Below are 20655 nucleotides of genomic sequence, written 5' to 3' on the forward strand. Positions count from 1 at the left end.
TATAAACAAATGGAAGTACATTCAATGCTCATGGAAGGAGACTTGGTATCATTAAAATGTCCATACTGCCTGAAGTAATCTACAGAATCAATTCAATTTCTATCAAATTACCAGTGTTATTTTTTTGTAAAAAATAAAAAAACTCTAAAGTTCATATAGAACCACAAAAGACCCAGAATAGCCAAAGTTATCCTGAGCAAAAAGAACAAAACTGGAGGAATCACATTACCTGACCTCAAATTATACTACAGAGCTATAGTAACCAAAACAGCATGGTGCTGGCATAAAAACAGGCACATAGGCTAGTGAAACAGAAGAGACCCAGAAATAAATCCATACATCTACAGTGAATTCATTTTTAACAAATGTTCCAGGAATATACGTTTGAGAAAAGACAGTCTCTTCAATAAATGGTGCTAGGAAAACTGGATATCCATATGCAGAAGAATGAAACTAGACTCCTATCTTTTGCCATATACAAAAATCAAATCAAAATGGATTAAAGACTTAAATCTAAGGCCTCAAACTATGAAACTACTAAAATAAAACACTGGGGAAACTCTCTAGGACACTGGCCTACGCAAAGATTTCTTGAGTAATACCCCATAAGCACACGCAACCTAAGCAAAAACGGACAAATGGGATCACATCAAGTTAAAAAGCTTCTGTACAGCAAAGGAAACTATCAACACAGTGAAGAGACAACCCACAGAATGGGAGAAAATATTTGCAAACTACCCATCTGACAAGGGATTAATAACCAGAATATATAAGGACCTCAAACCACTCAACAGGAAAAATCTAATAATCCAGTTTAAAATGGGCAAAAGATCTGAATAGACATTTCTAAAAAGATGACATACAAATGGCAAACAGGTATATGAAAAAGTGCTCAACATCACTGATCATCAGAGAAATACAAATCAAAATGACAATGAGATATCATCTCACCCCAGTCAAAATGGCTTTTATCAAAAGGACTAGCAACTACAAGTGCTGGCAAGGATGTGGAGAAAAGGGAACCCTCTTACACTCGTACACTGTTGGTGGGAATTTAAACTAGTACAGCCACTATGGAGAACAGTTTGGACGTTCCTCAAAAAACTAAAAATAGAACTACCATACAATCTAGCAATCCCACTGCTAGGTATATATCCAAAAGAAAGGAAATCAGTATATCAGAGATATCTGCACTCCCATGTTTATTGCAGGACTATACACAATAGCCAAAATCTGGAAGCAACCTAACTGTCCATCAGAAGATGAGTGGATAAAGAAAATTGTGGGACATATACACAATGGAGTACTCTTCAGCCATAAAATAGAATGAGATCCTGTCATTTGCAACAATATGAAAGGAACTGGAGTTCTATTACGTTAGGTGAAATAATCCTGGCACAGAAAGACAAATTTTGCATGTTCTCACTTATTTGTGGAAACTAAAAGAATTAAAACAATTGAATTCATGGAAACGGAACATGATTGTTACCAAAAGCTGGAAAGGGTAGTGCATGAAAGCGGGAATGGCTAATGGGTACAAAAATTAGATAAAATGAGTAAGATCCAGTATTTGATAGCACAACAGGGTGAATATAATCAACAATAATTTATTGTACATTTTAAAATAACTAAACGGGTGTAACTGGATTGTTTGAAATGCAAAGAAAGGATAAATGCACGAGGTGATAGATACCCCATTTACCCTGTGATTAGTATGTATTTATGCCTGTATGAAATCATCTCATGTATCCCATAAATATATACATCTACCATGTACCTACAAAAATTAAAAGTAAAAAAAAAATTTTTTTTAAGGCACAACTTACAGAAAACAGGGGAAACAGCATAAGAAAAAGACTTCAACATTGGGCAGATCCAGGTTCAAATCTTTGTTCTGCCCTTAGTTGGAAATATTTTATATAATTATTTTATCCTTTCTATATATGCTTTGTAAAGTTGTAAGGATTAAAAAAAAAACAATAAATATACAGTTAATCCTTGAACAACACAGGTTTGACCAGTACAAATCCACTTACACACAATTTTTTTTCTGCCTCTGCCACCCGAGACAGCAAGACCAACCCTCTTACTGCTTCTTCCTCAGCCTACTCCACCTGAAGATGAGGATGAAGACCTTTATGATGATCCACTTCCATTTAAAAATAGTAAATATATTTTCTCTTCCTTATGATTTTCTTAATAACTTTTTTTCTTTAGCTTTGTTGTAAGAATACAGCATATAATACACACAACATATAAAATATATGTTACTCTATGTTATTGGCAGGGCTTCCAGTCAACAGTAGGATATCAGTAGTAAAGACTGTGGGGAGTCAAAAGTTATATGTGAATTTTTGACTGTGCAAGGGGCCAATGCCCCAACCCCCATGTTGTTCATGAGTCAATACTAAAGTGGTCATAATATGCCTGGCACACAACAAGCAATAAACTATGGGAACTGTTGTTTCTATGATGTGTATCATGGCTATTTGCAAATGATCTAGTTGTAGGCTAAAACCCAGAAAATTTACTTAAAATTGGCAGAACAGGAAAACTCACTGGATAAGAGGATAAGCAAAAACTCAAAATGTCTGCAAATATTAGCAATATTCTGTTAGGAAAAAAAACCTTTAAAGATTGAAATGGAATTATAAACTATCTAGAAATAACCTTTATAAGAAATACAACAGATAAGTGTGAAAATGATCAAAATTTGTGTAAGATATATAAAAGAAACTGAGTAAATGTAGAAATTTAACTTGTTCCTGTATAAAAACTATTATAACTATGTCAATTCTTCTTAACTTGTAGGTTTAATATAATACTAATCAAAATTACAATAGGATTGAAAAAAAAAAAAAGAAACAAGAATTACCCTAAAAATGTATCTGGTAAAGAAAAAGAGAGCAAATAACTAAGAATAATAAGTGTAAAAAGGAGAGTAAAGGGGAAATGAGGAAAGAATTCTATTAGAAATTAAAGCATATTGTAAATAATTACTAATACAACGAGGTACTGGCAGAAAAGACAGAAATGACAATGAGATATCATCTCACCCCAGTCAAAACGGCTTTTATCAAAAGGACTAGCAATAACAAATGCTGGCAAGGATGTGGAGAAAAGGGAACCCTCTTACACTCGTACACTGTTGGTGGGAATTTAAACTAGTACAGTCACTATGGAGAACACTATGGAGAATAGAGCAAAGGAGAAAGCCCGAAGGAAGATACAGCTTGTTACATACTTGCTATAGATTCATTCACTGGTATATATAGGAATTTAATAAATCTTACAAGTAGCATTATAAATTGGTGGCAGAAGGACGATGTAGTCATTAAATTATGCTGGGATTTTGATAAGCTACTTGGCAATGGCAAATTAAAAATTTAAAAACAAAATGAGGGCCAGGCGCGGTGGCTCATGCCTGTAATGCCAGCACTTTGGGAGTCTGAGGCGGGCAGATCATGAGGTCAGGAGTTTAAGACCTGCCTGGCCAACATGGTGAAACCCTGTCTCTACTAAAAATACAAAAATTAGCCGGGCGTGGTGGTACGCGCCTGTAGTCCCAGCTACTTGGGAGGCTCAGGCGGAAGAATCGCTTGAACCCAGGAGGTGGAGGTTGCAGTGAGCCGAGATCGTGTCCCTGCACTTCAGCCTGGGTGACAGAGCAAGACTCCACCTCAAAAAATAATAATAATAAATAAATAAAATAAATTAGTTCTGATTTCAAATCAATCTCCCAAATAACTTCCACATTGATTATTCTTAAATGCGAGAGAGACAGAGAGAGAGACTGAGAAAGAGAGGTAATGAGAAAGGGTGAGAGAGAGAATGAGAATGAAAAAACAGAAAAAAAAAAAGCATTAGAAAATTATAATACTGATGTACTACCCAGGAAGAGCTATAAAAATGTTAATACAACCAGGATTAAGAATATGAGCTAAATCTTACATGCTCTTCCCACACTTTTTTTTCTCTCTCATAAGCTTCCTTTCTCTTTCGTTCTAGCTGTTCTTTTAACACAGCAGCACGTGCATTTGCATGGGCCTAAAAATAAAAACAATTAACAAAATGAGTTATCAGAAAGAAGGGCATAGGGTTTTTTGTTTTTTTTTGCCAGGTCTATAAAGATACTTACTTATTAGCCAAAAAAGAAATGTGCATGTAGTCTTAGAATAAAAATGTAAGCTCACTCTAAATCTCTAGCACCTAGAACCAGCCTTGACATACAGCAGGTGTTCAATAAATATTTGCTGAGTGAAAATAAAGGCAGGTATATTTGAATGGAAAAAAAATGTAAAAACTTAAAACAATTGTTATACATAGACTTCATTTACCTTCATGGGGATGTATATTTGTATATTTTTCATTTTTAAGGTTACCATTTTTTTTCCAAGATTACTTATATGATAGTTTCATGTATTTATGCCATGGTTTTATCTGTTTTCATAAATATAATACAAAGAGAAAAATACTATTTTTAGAAACCAAAAAGTGGAGGAGAAAGATGAAAGAAAAAGGAAGAAAATAAAGTGATATAACTATGCAAAACTTAAGAACACAATTTGCGGCTGGGCGCAGTGGCTCACGCTTGTAATCCCAGCACTTTGGGAGGCCGAGGCGGGCGGATCACGAGGTCAGGAGATCGAGACCACAGTGAAACCCCATCTCTACTAAAAATACAAAAAATTAGCCGGGCGAGGTGGTGGGCGCCTGTAGTCCCAGCTACTCGGAGAGGCTGAGGCAGGAGAATGGTGTGAACCTGGGAGATGGAGCTTGCAGTGAGCCGAGATCGCGCCACTGCGCTCCAGCCTGGGCGACAGAGCGAGACTCCATCTCAAGAAAAAACAAAACAAACAAACAAAAAAAACACAATTTGCTATCTCAGCTTTCAATTTTCTCTAAGAAAACCTGTATCATTTCTAGTCTATACCTTCAGTGATTCGATTTTTTTGCGCCTCATGTCGGCCTCTTCACTTCCTTCTTGTCCTTCAGAATGATTAGCTTCCTTCTACAAAATAAGTAGATAAGCAAATCACTTAGGATAGAATCATCAAATTGAGTGCAGAGCTCTATGAAAGATAACAATGAATAAACTAAAATCTAAAAGTATAAACTGGAAATCATTTAATGCTGTTAGTTTTCTCCTAAAGCTGCAACTGAACTCTCTACCACTATCAGCCTTTAAGAACAATGGAACAAAAAGATAATGATATAAAATGCATTTTAATCCTCCCATGAATACTAGTTATATTTTCCTCCCAGAATTTCTCTGGAACAAATGGTCTTATCAATTTAAAATTACATAAATAAGATTTACTTTATGTGTAGTTTTTTGATCTTTGAACTTCCACTATCATCATCAGTTTTTTGTTTTTGTTGTTGTTGTTGTTAATGGCACAGCATTTTAAATGTTAACCTACTATGATATCATTCAATTTCTTAAAAAAAACAGCTTTTCAACCTACCTTTTCACCACGAAGTTTGGCTTTAATCTGTTGGCGCTCATTGAAATTCTGTAGTCTTATTTGCCTCAGTCTTGCCAGATAAACCTACAAGGAGGCAAAAACCCCAACATAATAATGTAAAAGTAAAGCTATTGACATTTTTACTGCTAGATTTTTTTTAAATTTAAGGAACAGTGTTAATTTGAACACAAGAAATAAAAGTTCTGAAATCCGGTTAATGGAAATGTAATATTAGCTTTCAAGTGTTTAATTAAGAAAAATTTATTTCTGAAAAGAAAGAAATACATTATAAAATTACAAATTTTTAATTTAATCAAAAGAAAAGAAACTGAAATCATAATACTGAATAAGTTACGGGGCAAAATTATAACACAGAATGTCAGTCAAAAATATATTAACAGGTCCCTATAGACCTACAAAATCTTCAAATAATTGTTAAGAATTTAAACCATGCAAGAAAAGAAGGCAATAAATTCAAAAATGGCTATGTGATGGAGGTAGCGAACATGCGGGAAGCATACCTCTTCCTCTTTGTTTCTTGGCTTCCCTCCTCTTGAAGGGCTGGGCCTGCCTCCATACATAGCTGCCAGGTTTTGCAGGATTCCCTGTTTATCATTTAATGTACTAAGTTTAAAGAATGACTAAGGCTACATTATTATCTTACCAAGGAATATCCAGGTGCTACTTTATTTCTTTTGGCAAATACTGACCATTTCTTGATGATAAACTGTGATAACAAACCCTAGCGTTTTCCTATGTCAACCTGAAATACATATTTAGTGAGAATAGAGGGAAGCAATTAAGCCCCAAACATAATTATTCAAAACAGAGACCAGCTATCTTTGTATTAGTCACTTAAGAGGGTTTTTTTTGGTTGTTGTTTTTTTTTTTAAATCACTGCTTTGGAGGTTAAACCCCAAACCAAATTTTCCTCTACAAACAGCCAATCCATTTCAACATATGTCTATATATATACTAAACACATACAAAATAAGATATTTGAGATCACTTTTTCTGAATTCAACAAATGGGTTGTATATTAATTAAGAGATCTCAATCAAGCTGTGTGCACTCAGGCATGTTCAGTTACTATACAGCAAATGGTCAAACCCAATCACAGACTCATTTTTGAACACAGTTTATATATTTCTCTTCCTTCAGCATACAAGCATGCTTCGAATTCCTCCCTTAAAAAAACTCTTTAGTCCCACTTTCCTATCAAATGTCTTTTTATTGGCTTATTGAATGTGTACTTTTTTTATTCATCATCTCAATTTTTCTGCTTCCCAGTCATTTTTTAGCTCACTACAATCTAGTTTCTGATCCCATTATGACTGAAAATTTTCTAAGGTCACCAATGACTTCCTACTTCACAATTGAAATGAGCCCTTTTGAGTGATTTTTGCGTTTAACATTTCCACTGGAAATTAGTTTTGACTGAATCCACTTAATTTATATATGTATTTTTTCTGTCATAACATAATACATACTCATTATAGAAAATTTATTAAAAAATAAAGAAAATGTGAATCATTTATAATTCTGCCATCTGAGAAACTTAAAATTTGAGGGTACTGTCTTCCAAATTTCCTTCTCTGTATATGTATAATACATACATGTTTATTTTTATAAAACTGGTATTTTACTAGTTATCCAGACAATATTATATCCTGAATCTCTTCCCACATCCATTTAATATTCCTTACAAACACTATTCTTAAGTGACTACATACTATTCATAACACTCCACTATACAAATGTTCTATAATTCACACATTTTTAAAAAGTCTCTCTTCTCTTTCAGTATTTATAATGGCACTCTCTCGGGTTCTTCCAACTGTCACTATTTTTCACAGGCTTTTCTCTCCTTGGCTTGTTGCTGAATGTCAATATTTTCTAGAGTTTCACTTTCTGGCCCTCCTTCTCTTCTCATCCCCAGGCTTTAACATATGCTGCCAATTCCCAAACCTTGTAGCCCTTTTCTCTTTACAGCTTTCTGTGTATGTTAAACTGACATCTGGGCAACTCCACTCTTACGCAGCAAAGCTACCTCAATTTATAAACCTGACTTTATCCTTCCTTTTACTATATAATCTTATTCTCAATTCAGTTATTGAACATGATCAGCCACTCAAGTCAGCAAACTAGGAATTACATTTGCCTCTTACCTACTATACTCAAATATGCCAAATTACCAATTCCATCTCCTAATAATTCTATAATTTATCATTTCAGTTTCTGCCTTCGCTCAGCTTCTCTTCTTTTGACTCTTAAATTGCTAAATGAGTTTCCCAACTCATCTTACCTCTAGTCTCACATCCCACAATTCTATTCTCTACAATGCACTGAGAGTAACCTTTCTCTTTCACATCAAATCCCACACAAATCCTTCAATGGTTACTATTATCTTCAGACTTTAATTCACATTCTGTTGAATGGCAGGTAAAGCCATTTGTGATCTCACCATTTCTAGTCTCATCTCTGCCACTGCTCAGTCATAAATCCTACATTCTGGCTATGACAACTACTTGTGGTCTGTAAACTGTACCATGATCTCACTCATCCTCTTAAGATGGGTAACTCTACTCATCTTCCAAAACTCGAACCAAATATCTCACCCCAGAAGCCTCTTCAAAGCCTTCTCTAGGGAGTTAAGTGTGCTTCCTTTGACCTTCCATACCATTTCTTTATAGATACCTCTCACAGTAGCACTCATTAGAGTGCATTATAATGGTGGAAGGGCAGTATATTTTAGTTAAGAACATGAAATACATACAGACTCTGAAATTTGTTTTTGTCAACATCACATAAACACTGCTGATCTTAAAAAAAACTGCTTAAACTTGTTGTTAAGTCTAGGCATAAAAACATCTACTTCTTGGGTGTAACAGAGCAAAAAAGTATTACTGTAAGAGAATGCCCTGCCTTTTTTCTTTTGCAGCATGACAAAGGGCCTTTACTCACTCAGTTTCCTCCCCTCTTCAAGACAGTCCTTGCAATAGCTTATCAGTATTTGAGCTTTTGAGATATATATAAGTCAAAGAGTTGGGGAGGTGAAGGAAAATAAGAAATAAGCAGCGCTGGGCAAAGATGTGAGATAAATTCTGAAAAGGCATATGGGAGTATCTACAAAGTTAAGGGGAGTGGGTGGTAGTGAACTGAGTATTGCTATAGACGATAACTTCCTTTCATGATATTTGAGAAATACAAGAATCTGAGTTACTCTGAAGCTTTAAAACCTTTTTAGTTTGAAATATTATAGATACACAGAAAGGTGAAAAGAATATATAGGGAGGTCCTGTGCGCCCCTTCACCCAGCCTTTCCCAAATTTCTCATCTTGCGTAACTACATTACACCATCAAAACCAGGAAACTGACACTGATTCAAATTATAGATATAATCTTCTATTTGTGCCATGCCTCTACACAATTTTGTCACTCATGTCATCTTATGTTAATTCCACCCTAATCAAGACACTTAGCTGTATTATTACTGGAACACTTCATAGCCACACTGTTGTGGCTCCATCCCTAACCCATCAACCACTAAACTGTTCTCCATCTTGATAATTATGTCATAATTTCTATATAGACTCACACAATATGTGTCCTTTTGAGACTGAGTGTTTTCACTCAATATAATTATATTTGGTCCATCTATGGTATTGCAATGCATCAATAGTTCATTCCTTTTCATTGCAAAGCAGTATTCCATGCGGTGGATATGGTGTTATGATACAGTCTTTTCATTCATTCACCTATTAAAGGGCATTTGGGTAGTTTTAAGTTTTTTGCTATTACAAATAAAGTTTCTATGAATATTCATGAATGAGTTTCTAAGTGACAACAAGTTTTCTCTGGAACATATGCACAAGAATGAAATCGCTGGTTCTTGGTATGAAGTCCATTTTTAGTTTAAAAACGAACTGTGAAACTATTTTGCACAATGACTGTATCATTTTACATTCCGAACAACAATGTATAGGTGAACAGTTTCTCCAAAACTTCATCAGCATTTGGTTTTATCACTATTTTTTTATTATAGCCATTTTGATAGGTGTGAAGTGATAACATCATTGTGGTTTAAGTTTGCATTTTCCAAATGATTTGGGTATCTCTTCATGTGTTACCTGCCATCTGTATATCCTCTTTGGTGAAATGTTTTGTATAAATTTTCCTCATTTTCTAACTGGATCTTTTATGCTTAATGTTGAGTTTTGATGCTTCTTTATATTCTCTAAATATAAGCCCTTTGTTGGATCAGTGCTGTACAAACATTTCTGCCTATCTGTAATTTGCATTTTCTTCCTCTTAACAGGGTCTTTTGCAGAGCCAAATTTTTAAATTTTGACAAAGCCCGGTTTATCAACTGTTCCTTTTTTGGATTATACTCTTGGTGTCAAGTCTAATAACTCTTTGCCTAGTACTAGGTCCCAAAATTTTCTTCTCTTTTTACTAGAAGTTTTGCAGTTTCATATGAAAGCCCATGATCTGTTTTGAGGTAATTATTTTATATGGTTTGAGGTTTAGGTCAAGGTTGATAGAGCTTACGGATGTCCAATTCCTCCCACAATAATATTGAAAAGGTTACTCTTCCTCCACTGAATTGCTTTCATGTATTTGTCAAGAATCAGTTAGGCATATATATTTGTGTGCATCTATTCTGGGACTCTCCATACTGTTCCACTGATCTATGTGTCTATCCCTTTGCCACTACTACACTGTTTTGATTACTGTAGCTATAAGTTAGCCTCAACATCAGGAAGAGTTATTCTCAAGTTGTTCTTCTTCAAAATTGTTTTAGTTACTTTAAGGTCTTTCTCTTTCCATATAAATTTTAAAATAAGCCTGTCTATATTAAAAAATATTTTCTGAGATTTTAGTAAGAATTGCATTAACTCTATAGATCAATTTAACAAGAATTGCCATTTTTACTATTGTGAGTCTTCTGATTCATAAACAACGTCTCTCTCCAAGTATTTAGGTCTTCTTAGATTTTTTTCATCAGCATTTTGAAATTTAATTGCATTTAATATTACATATGTTTTGTTAGAATTCTTTTTCATATTCTTTGGAACAACTGTAAATGGCATTATAATTTTTGTATCAGTTTCCACTTGCTCATTGTCAATATATATAAATTCAATTGATTTTTGTGTACTGATCTTGTATCCTGCAACTATAATGAATTCACTCTTTAGTTTCAGGAGTATTTTTGTAGACTTCTGGGGATTTCCCATGCAGATAATCATATCAACTTGAAATAGCAACAACTTTATTTCATCTTTTCAATTCTGTATGCCTCTTCTTCTTCTTGCTTTATTGCAGTAACTACAACTTATAGTACAATGTCAAATATGAGTGGTAAAAGTTACATGCTTGCCTTTTCCCTAATTGTAGAGGGAAATCATTCAGTCTTTTACCTGTATAATATTAGATGCAGGGTTTTTGCAGATGCCTATTGTGAGGCTGAGAACATTCCCCTGTATTTCTAGTGTGCTGACAGTTATTATTTTTTTAAATCATGAACGGGTGTTGAATTTTTTCAAAAGATTTTCTGTATCAATTGATGTAATCACATGAATTTCCTTCTTTAGCCTGTTGATATGGTGAATCACATTGATTTTTTAATACTGTAAAATACTTGTACATCTAGACTAAATTCCACTTGGTTGGGGCTGGATATAATTTACTAAAATTTTATTGAGGATTTTTGTATTTAATTTCATCAAAGATACTGGTCTATAGTTTGCTTTTCTGTGCTGTCTTTGGTTATGGTATTAGGGTAATACAGTCTCAAAATGAGTTGATTAGTATTCACTCCACTACTACTTCTGTGAACAGATTGTAGTGTTGTATCAAATTGGTGTTAATTCTTCTTTGAACGTCTGGTTAAATTTTCCAGTGAAACCATCTAGGCCCAGAGATTTTCAATAGCTTTTGAATCACGAATTCAACTTTTAAAACAGTTATAGGACAATTTAAGATATCTGTTTCAACTTGGCTAAGTTTTGCTAGTTTATGATTTTCATAGGATTGGTTCATCTATTCTAAGTTGTTGAATTTATGAATGTAAAGTTGAATTTATCCTTTTAATTGTTACAAGATCTATAATTATACCCATCTTTGTCTGACATTGGTGATTTGTGTCTTTTTTTTATCTTTGTCAATTTTGCTAGAGACTTATCAATTTCACTTTTATGTTTCTAAGAGTCAGTTTTTTGTTTCATTACATTACTCTATAGTATTACTGGTCTCAATTTTATCAATATCTATTCTTAATTACTTCCTTTATTCTGCTTGATTTGGGAATATTTTGCTCTCTTTTTTTCCCTAGTATTTTGAGTTAGGAATTTACAGTGATTTGAGACATTTCTTCTTCTCTACTGTCTGCATTTAGTGCTATAAACTTCCCTCACAGAAGTGCTTCAGCTCTATCTCACAAATTTTTGTGTGTTGTGTGTCTATTTCCATTCTGTTCTATGTACATCTAAATTTCCTTTCAGATTTCCTCTTTGACCCATGGTTTATTTAAAAGTGTGTTAATTTTTAAATGTTTGGAGATATTCCTGTCACCTTCCTGCTACTGATTTCTAGTTTAATTCCACTGTTCTCTATATTTGTAAAGGTTTTATAATTCAGTATATTATCTTGATGAATTTTTGATGAATGCTTAAAATGTGTATTTTGCTATTGTGGGGTGGAATAATCTGTAAGTGCAAATTAGATCTTGGTGGTTAGTGATGGTGTTTAGCTATTCTATATCCTTGCTGATTTTCTGTCTAGTAGTTCTATCAATTGCTGACAGCAGGATGTTCAAGTCTCCAACTGTAATTGAGAACCTGTTTATTTCTTCTTTCAGCTCTATTAGTTTCTGCTGTCTATATTTTAAAGTATGGTTATTTGGTGTATACATATTTAAGATTGCAATAACTTCTTAGTGCATGGTTCTTTTGTTACTATGTCTCTTTTTATCTTTGTCCTTAGTAACTTAATTTTGCTCCATTACAAACAAATTCTTTTAGTTTCCTGCATTTGAGAATGTCTTTATTTCCACTTCATTCCAAAAGGACAGTTTTGGTCAGATACAGAATTGAAGATTGATAGTACTTTTTCTTCTTTCAGCACCTGAAAAATGTTGTACCACTTCCTTCAAAACTCCATGGTTTCAGATGAGAAACCTGCTGTTATTCAAATTGGTGTACTTTCATATGGAATGTGTCATTTCTCTCTCCCATTTTTCAGATTTGTCTTTTTAAAAACATTTCTTAGTGTGGATTCGAGTTTATCTTATCGTAGGGTTTGCTCAGCTTCTTAAATCTACAGGTTTATGTCTTTCACCAAATGTGAGAAATTTTCAGTCACTATTTCTTCAAATATATTTTTCAGTCACATACTTTCTCCTGTCCTTTAAGCTTTGAAGATACAATGTTAAATTTTTGTATTGTCCTATAAATTATTGAGACTGATAATTTCAGTATTTTTACTCTCTGTTGTTCAGACAGAGTAACTGAACTGGTATGTCTTCAAGTTCATTGATTCTGTCTTCTGTCATCATCTCCACTGTACTACTGAGTCTAATCTGTGAATTTTAATTTTGATTATTGTGTTTTTCAGTTCTATAATTTCCATTTAATTCTTCCTTAAAACTTCTATTTGTTTGCTGAGGTTTTCCCTTTTTATCATTTTAAGATAATTTAAGATAATTGATTGTTGAAGCATTTCAATCACAGCAACTTTAAAACCCTTGTCAGGTAATTCCTACAACTGATTCATCTTGATATGAATGTCAAATCAATGTCATTTCTCACACAAATTGTGTTTTTGCTGCATTCAGCTTGGTTTGACAAGTTATTATGTAGAAGACTCACAGTCCTGCTTAATCTATTTTATGCAGGAAGTAGCCTGTCAAAGTTTAGCAATCGGCTTCTAGCCTACATTTGTGGGCTTTAGTTCCAATTGCAGTTCAGTTTTCTGAAAACCTGTGATACTATTCTGGTCTGCTTCATTCTTCTGGTGCTTCCAGAGCTCCTGCTCAGTCACTGCTGCTGCTGTTTTGTGAGAATGGAAGTTGCTTCTCTGGGCTACTGGCTGTTGCTGGGAGACTTCCATGGTGGAGGTACCATGAACAAGTTGTGGAGTGGGGCCGGGATAGCCTGAGGCTTCGCCACTGTCCTGAGCTTGAATCGCTCATCAGGTCCCTGGTGTCAGGAAAATGTTGAGGTTCCCTATTTTTGTCGGGATTGCCCTTTTCCAGTCCTTTGGTGAGTAATGGCAGGCTTTTCTTGTTTAATATTGCTTTTTGTCTATAGTGGATCTGGGTTGCAGGCCTCTCTAATACCCAGTCCAAGATACATGGGAGACAGAAAACCCAGAGAACCCTAATGCTATTTCTCAAGTCCTGAGGACTCTAGCCAGTTCACCCAGAGAACCCCAATGTTATTTCTCAAGTCCCAAGGTCTCTAACCAGTTCACCTTCTTTCTGGCATTTATAATCCAATTATAATTGTAAGCTAAATGATTTCCAGGGTATTTAGTTATATTTAGAGGGAAGGAACAGGCAAAGTGAGTCTATGCTATTCTTTTCGGACCTGGGCAGAAACTACTTTTTGATAGCTAGGGTTTTTACACTGCAACATCCTCTATAACATGACTAGCACATCAAAGTTTGACAGAGTTACACAGAGTTACACAGATTTCCAACAGATTATTGGAAAGACTAAGAGATTGTTATTTTGAACTGTGCCCCTCATAAATTCAAATGTTGAGGTCTCAACCCCTAGTACCTCAGAATTAACCTTATTTAGAGATAGGATGTTTGACAAGTTAAAATGAGGTCATCAGAATAGGTCCTAATTCAGTACGACTGGTGTCCCTATAAAAAGGGAAAATTTGCAGACAGACTAACACACAGGAAGAATGCAACACGAAGATGAAGGCAGAGATCAGGATGCTGATAATATACACCAAGGAAGGTCAAAAATTGCCATTCAATAACCAAAAGGTAGGAAGGAGGCATGGAACAGATTCTCCCTCAAAGTCCCCAGAAGGAAACAACCCTGCTGACACACTGATCTTGAACTTCTTGCCCTGAAAACTCTGAGATAATAAATTTGTGTTGTTGATGCCACTTAGTTTGTAGTCTTTTGTTACAGCAGCCTTAGCAGACTAATACAGAGGTAATGCGTATAAATTGCTTAACACGATGCCTGGCATAATAAGCTTTCAATAAATAGTTATAACTTAATTGTTGGTTTACTTGTCTATCTCCTTTACTGCTCATATTTTCCTGCTAGCATGAAACCTAACATATTACAGTCATTAATGTTTGTATAAAATTAAATCAATGAAAGAATGAATGCAAAGTTTAACAGTTAACTGCACATTTTGTAAGGTAGGTTTTCCATTAGTATAAATCAATACAGTATGATTTAAGATGAGTTAATAAGAAAGTAACATTTCTCAAGGGAAATAATGCTGTTTCATCATTTTTGTAAAATTCAGAGGTTCTTCTGTGAAGTTATTCAACAGAAGATAACCAAGAAAAACTCTTGCACATGTGTACCAGGATATATCTACAAGAATGTTCAAAGATGAACTGGAACCAACCTAAATAATTACTGTCAGGAGAATAATTGTGGTACAGTCACACAATGGAACATCATACAGCAATACTTGACAATATGAATGAATCTTAGAAAAACGTTGAATGGGCCAGGCACAGTGGCTCACCGGAGGTCAGGAGTTTGGGGCTAGCCTGACCACATGGTGAAACCCTGTCTCTACTAAAAATACAAAATTAGCCGAGTGTGGTGGTGCATGCCTGTAATCCCAGCTACTTGGGAGGCTAAGGCAGGTGAATTGCTTGAACCTGGGAGGTGGAGGTTGCAGTGAGCCAAGATCGTGCCATAGCATTCCAGCCTGGGCAACAAGAGCGAAATTCCACCTCAAAAAAAAAAAAAGAAAAGAAAAAGAAAAATGTTGAATGAAAAAATGTCTCAGTCTATATACAGTATAATTTTTATAATACTCAAAAATAAAACAGAACAAGGTACTGTTTAATCACACATATGTGTGTGAAAAAGAGTATTTTAAGAAATCTACAGGAATGATAAATTCAAAATTCAGGATAATGGCTACCTGCAGGGAAAGGCAGAGAAAAAAGATGAAATAGGGGTTGGAAAACTATGGTCCATGGTCCAAATCCAGCCCATCACTTATTTTTGTATGGTCCGAAAGCTAAGAATGGTGTTCAAATTCTTAATGGTATGGAAAAATGAAAAGAAGGATATTTCGTAACACATCAAAGTTATGGGAAATTCTAATTTCAGTGTCCATAAACAGTTTACTGGAACACATTCATGCTTACTGATTTACACATTGTTTATGGCTGCTTTTGTGCCATAATGCAAAGTTGAGTAGCTATGATAGAGACCTTACGGCCAAGCAAAGCCACGAATGCTTACTATCTGGCCCTTTACAGAAAAATGTTTGCCAATCCTTGAGTTAGGGAAGAGTACACAGGCTACTTATTAGTGTTCAATCTTCTGGGTATATTATTTTGCTTTTTAATTTATACACATATTAAACATATTCTTTCCATGTACCAAACATCATTTTATTTTATTTTTATTTTATTTTGTTGAGAAAGAGTCTCACTCTGTCGCCCAGGCTGGAGTGTAGTGGTGTAATCTTGGCTCACTGCAACCTCCACCTCCTGGGTTAAAGTGATTCTCCTGCCTCAACCTCCCAAGTAGCTAGAATTACAGGCACGCACCACCATGCCTGGCTAATTTTTTTTATTTTTAGTAGCGACGGGGTTTTACCATGTTTGGTCAGGCTGGTCTCGAACTCCTGACCTCAGGTGATCTGCCTGCCTCAGCCTCCCAAAGTGCTGGGATTACAGGCATGAGCCACCGCACCTAGCCCAAACGTTATTTTAGAATAATAAAGGAATATTTTTAAAGAAGATCTGAAAAAAAAATCTTTTCAAAATAAACTTAGTGTTGAAGAACTAATTTACTATACAGGATAATCTATAGCAAAGATCAGCAAACTATTATCAACAAGTCAAATCTAGTCTGTTGTCTTATTTCCAAAATCAAGCTTTACTAGAGCACAGCCACACTCATTTGTTTAGTCTTTTACTACTATGGCAGAGTTGAACAGTTGTACAAAACACCATATGGTTTAAAGCTTAAAATATTTACTATCTGGCCTTTTACAGGAAAATATTTGCCTGCCCCTGCTTTTGCAATGCTGCCATATCTACAAGTTTTACCTAAACTAAAGCAAATACTAATATGCCATTTAAAAAGGCACAAACAAAATAGTCAAACAGCTAAAAGCATAATCTTCAAAGTCAGACATTCTGTGTTTGCACCCTGTTTCTGGGCATTACTACGTGATCTTGGGCAAAGTACTAGTAACTATTGGCCAGTTTTAAAACCAGTAACACTGGAATAAAAATCCCCAGTACAAAGAATTACTATCAGGAGTAGATTTTCAGTCATTTTAATTAATTGCATTAATAAGGTTCAGAGCAAACCCACATTCCCTCTGACACACACACACACACACACACACACACACACACACACACAAAACCACCACCAACAAAAAACATTTGGCTTGAAGTCTTCTTGATAGAGTTTCCCTAAACTGCATTTTTTTTTTTAAAGTTTCAGTTACCTATACAGGGAAAATTTTAAATTCATCAAAAAGCATAAGACCAGTCACCGTGGTTCATGCAGGTAGTCCAGTATTTTGGTAGACTGACATGGGAGGATAACTTGAAGTCAGGAGTTTGAGGCCAGCTTGGGCAACACAGCAAGACCTAACTCTACAAAAAGATTAAAAAATTAGCCACGCATGATGGCAAGCACCTGTAGACCCAGCTACTCAGGAGGCTGAGGTGGGAGGATCACTTGAGCCTAAGAGTGTGAGGCTGCCGTGAGCTATAGATTGCAACACTGCAATTTAACCTGGATGACAGAGGGAAACCCCGTCTCTAAAAAAAATAAAAATAAAAGTAAATAAAAGCACATAAAATTATTTTGAAATACATTATTTCTTTAAACTATAATTCAACCTAAAAACTATTTACATTTTCCCATAGAAACCTGTTTTAATTCACTGTGGTTTCCCAAAGCAGTTAATAAAATATACTGTTCAAATAACTTGACTACAGCAGGTTGCTAATTCCAGAGGGTTAATCCTTCAGACTCAGAATTTAATCATAATTGTTCAGGCTTATTTGATATTTTAAAATATCAGAAAACACATATTGGGTTTAAGACCTGAATCTGTTAGAACCTCTTTAAAAGCTTTACAAATCTGTGGGAGAAGAACAAAAAGTCTAACATTTCATGCCATCAGAGAACCAGAAGAAGAGAAAGAGCGCCGTGTTGAAAAAATATTTGAAGAAATTATGGCTTAAAACATGACAAGTTTGGTGTAATCCATAACCCTGTAAATTCAAGAAACTAGCAAACCATAAATAGAATAAATCCCCCAAAATCCATTTCCAGAGATGACTTAATCATAGTGCTGAATACTAAAGACAAAGAAAAATTACTGAAAGCATCCAGAGGAAAACAAAACATTAACTACGAGAAAACGCATTTGAACATTCAGGTGAGAATTTCTCACTGAAAACTATGGAGGATAGAAAGCCAGACAGTAACATTTCTACATGAGAAAAGAAATATGCTGTCAACCAAGAATATTATTGCATCCTGTGAAAACACCATTCAGATATGAAGATGAAATAGACATTCTCAAATAAAGTAAAGGAATCTACAGTCAGCAGACCTGATCTCAAAGAGCTGCTAAAGGAATTTCTTCAGGGAAAGGGAAAGAAGAAGAAAACTTGAAACATTAGGAATGAAGGAAAAGTAATAGAAATAAGTATTTGTATAAATATAACAAAGTATTCCTTTTCTCTTAGAGTTATTAAACATGTTTGACAGTTAAAAGAAAAGGTATAACATTTTCTGGTGTTATTTTAATGTGTGCTAATGTTATACAAGACAACTAACTATACCATAAAGGGGAGAGGGTAAAGAGGCTACTATGTTGGAAAGATTTCCATGTTCCAACTGAAATAGTACAATATTGTTTATAAACAGATTGTAAAAAGTAAAGTACGCATTTTTAACCCCTGGAGCAACCACAAAGAAGTCATACAAAAGAAAAATATAGTCAAAATCACAATAGATTAATTAAAATGGAATATTAAAAAGTGTTCAAATAATCTAAAGGCAGCAGGGAAATGGAAAGAGAGAAACAAAATCATAGAGTATAAACACAAAACAAATAACAGAATGTGAGACGTAAATCCTAACATATCAATAATTATATTAAATGTCTTTAAGTATAATAATGTAATGTAATTACTTAAACACACCAATGAAAAGATAGGAATTGTTAGACTACATTTTTTAAAAACACATAAAACAACTATAAATTCACTATAAAAAACTCACTTCAAACAATCATTCAGGTAAATTGAAAGTAAAAGGGAACAAGATATACCACACAAACAGAAAACGAAAGAAGCGGAATGAGTATATTACTATAAAAAAATTATCTTCAAAACAAAAAAATACCAAGGATATGCCTTACTGACTATAAGATGGCCCCCATGATGCCCAGCTCCTAATGTTTATAATCTTGTAAAATCCCCTCCTGAGAGTGTGGGGAGGACCTGTGATTTGCTTTTAACCAACAGACTATGACAAAGGTAATGGATGTCACTCCTGCAATTGTCACATTATATACCATTCTGCCCTTGCTAGCATACACCCTCCACAGGTTGCCCTTGCTTGATAAAGTAAGCAGACATATTGAGGAGGCCCATGTGTCAAGAAATGTCTCTACAAATGCAGGTGGCCCCTAGGAACTGAGAGAGACCTCAAGTCAACAGCCAGCAAGCAGCTGGGGCCCTTGTTCATTAAGCCATGAGGAAATAAATTCTCTCACTAACATGACAGAGCTTGGAAATAAATTTTTCCTCAAATTAGCTTCTAGATAAGAATGCACACTGGCTGACCATATTACAGTCTTGTGAGACTCTAAGTAGAGGACATAGCTAAGCTGTGCCCAGACTCCTAATCCACAGAAACTGTGAGATAAACTGCTAAATTGTGGTAACTTGCTACATTGCAAAAGAAAACAAATAAAGAAAAAACTGACAGAACTAAAAGGAGAAACAAACAAATCCACAATTATATTTGAAGACTTCCTTAGTATCAAATAGAATGTAGACAGGCTATCAGTATGGATCAAGAAGAATAAAACATCCACCAACTGGATCTAATAAAAGTAATATTCCACCCAACAATAGCAGAATACCCATTCCATTCAAGTACATGTGGAACATTCACTACGACAGATCATACACTAGATCAAAGTACAAACCCTAACAAATGTAAAAGGACTAACGGAAATCCTACGAAGTATGTCCTATGACCAAAATGAAATAAAACTAGAAAACAACAACAGAGACAACAAGAAAATGTTCAAACACTTGGAAATTAAACAGAATACTTTTACGTAATTCATGGGCCAAAGACGATATCTCAAGAAAAATTAGAATACATTTTGAACTGAATGAGAATGAAAACACAGCATAGAAAATTTGTAGAATATGGCTACAGCAATGCTTGGAGGGAAATTTATAAAATGCAATACCACTATCAGAAAAGAAGAAAGGTCTCAACTCAATGTTTTAAGTTGCTACCTCAAAAACCAAGACATCACAAATTGTATGCTTATATCAAAATATCACATGTACCCCATAGAAATGCATAACTATTATGTATCCATAAAAATTTAAAAACAAAAAAAAAGAGCAAAATAGAAATCAAGGAAGACAACATTGTGAATGTACTTAATGCCACTGAAATGTATACTTTAAAATGATTAAGGGAGTACATTTTATGTTATGTGTATTTTATTATAATAAATGTCTTCTTCCTGGATCATAATTCTAAAGGCGGAAATGAAAACCATAAAAACTTTAGAAGAAAAAATGAAAAATCTTCATGATTGTTGGATAAGCTGAGCTCTTAGACATAACACGAAAAGCATGATCCAAACAAAACAATTGACAAACTGGACTTCATCAAAGTTAAAACCTCATCCTCTGCAAAAGATTCTGTTAAGGGAATGAAAAGCTAAGTTT

At 34.6% G+C, this 20655-nt stretch overlaps 1 protein-coding gene across 7 annotated transcripts in view; it reads right to left on the reverse strand.

The window, feature by feature from the left end:
* The window catches only part of NEK1 (NIMA related kinase 1), a 220009-nt gene that overhangs the window by 115425 nt on the left and 83929 nt on the right, over window positions 1–20655 (reverse strand). For 5 of the 7 annotated variants that reach the window (XM_003257955.4, XM_030816321.1, XM_030816317.1 and 2 more), the window contains 4 exons: window positions 5990–6073; window positions 5469–5552; window positions 4934–5011; window positions 3952–4047 (listed from right to left, as the gene is read on the reverse strand). In XM_003257955.4, the coding sequence (XP_003258003.2) occupies window positions 3952–4047; window positions 4934–5011; window positions 5469–5552; window positions 5990–6073 (342 nt within the window). The remainder of the gene's footprint in view (window positions 1–3951; window positions 4048–4933; window positions 5012–5468; window positions 5553–5989; window positions 6074–20655) is intronic. The other 2 variants (XM_012508232.2, XM_030816320.1) reach the window with 2 other exon arrangements.

This window comes from Nomascus leucogenys, chromosome 7b (genome assembly GCF_006542625.1).
Source record: "Nomascus leucogenys isolate Asia chromosome 7b, Asia_NLE_v1, whole genome shotgun sequence".
In the NCBI taxonomy this organism is placed as follows: Eukaryota; Metazoa; Chordata; class Mammalia; order Primates; family Hylobatidae; genus Nomascus; species Nomascus leucogenys.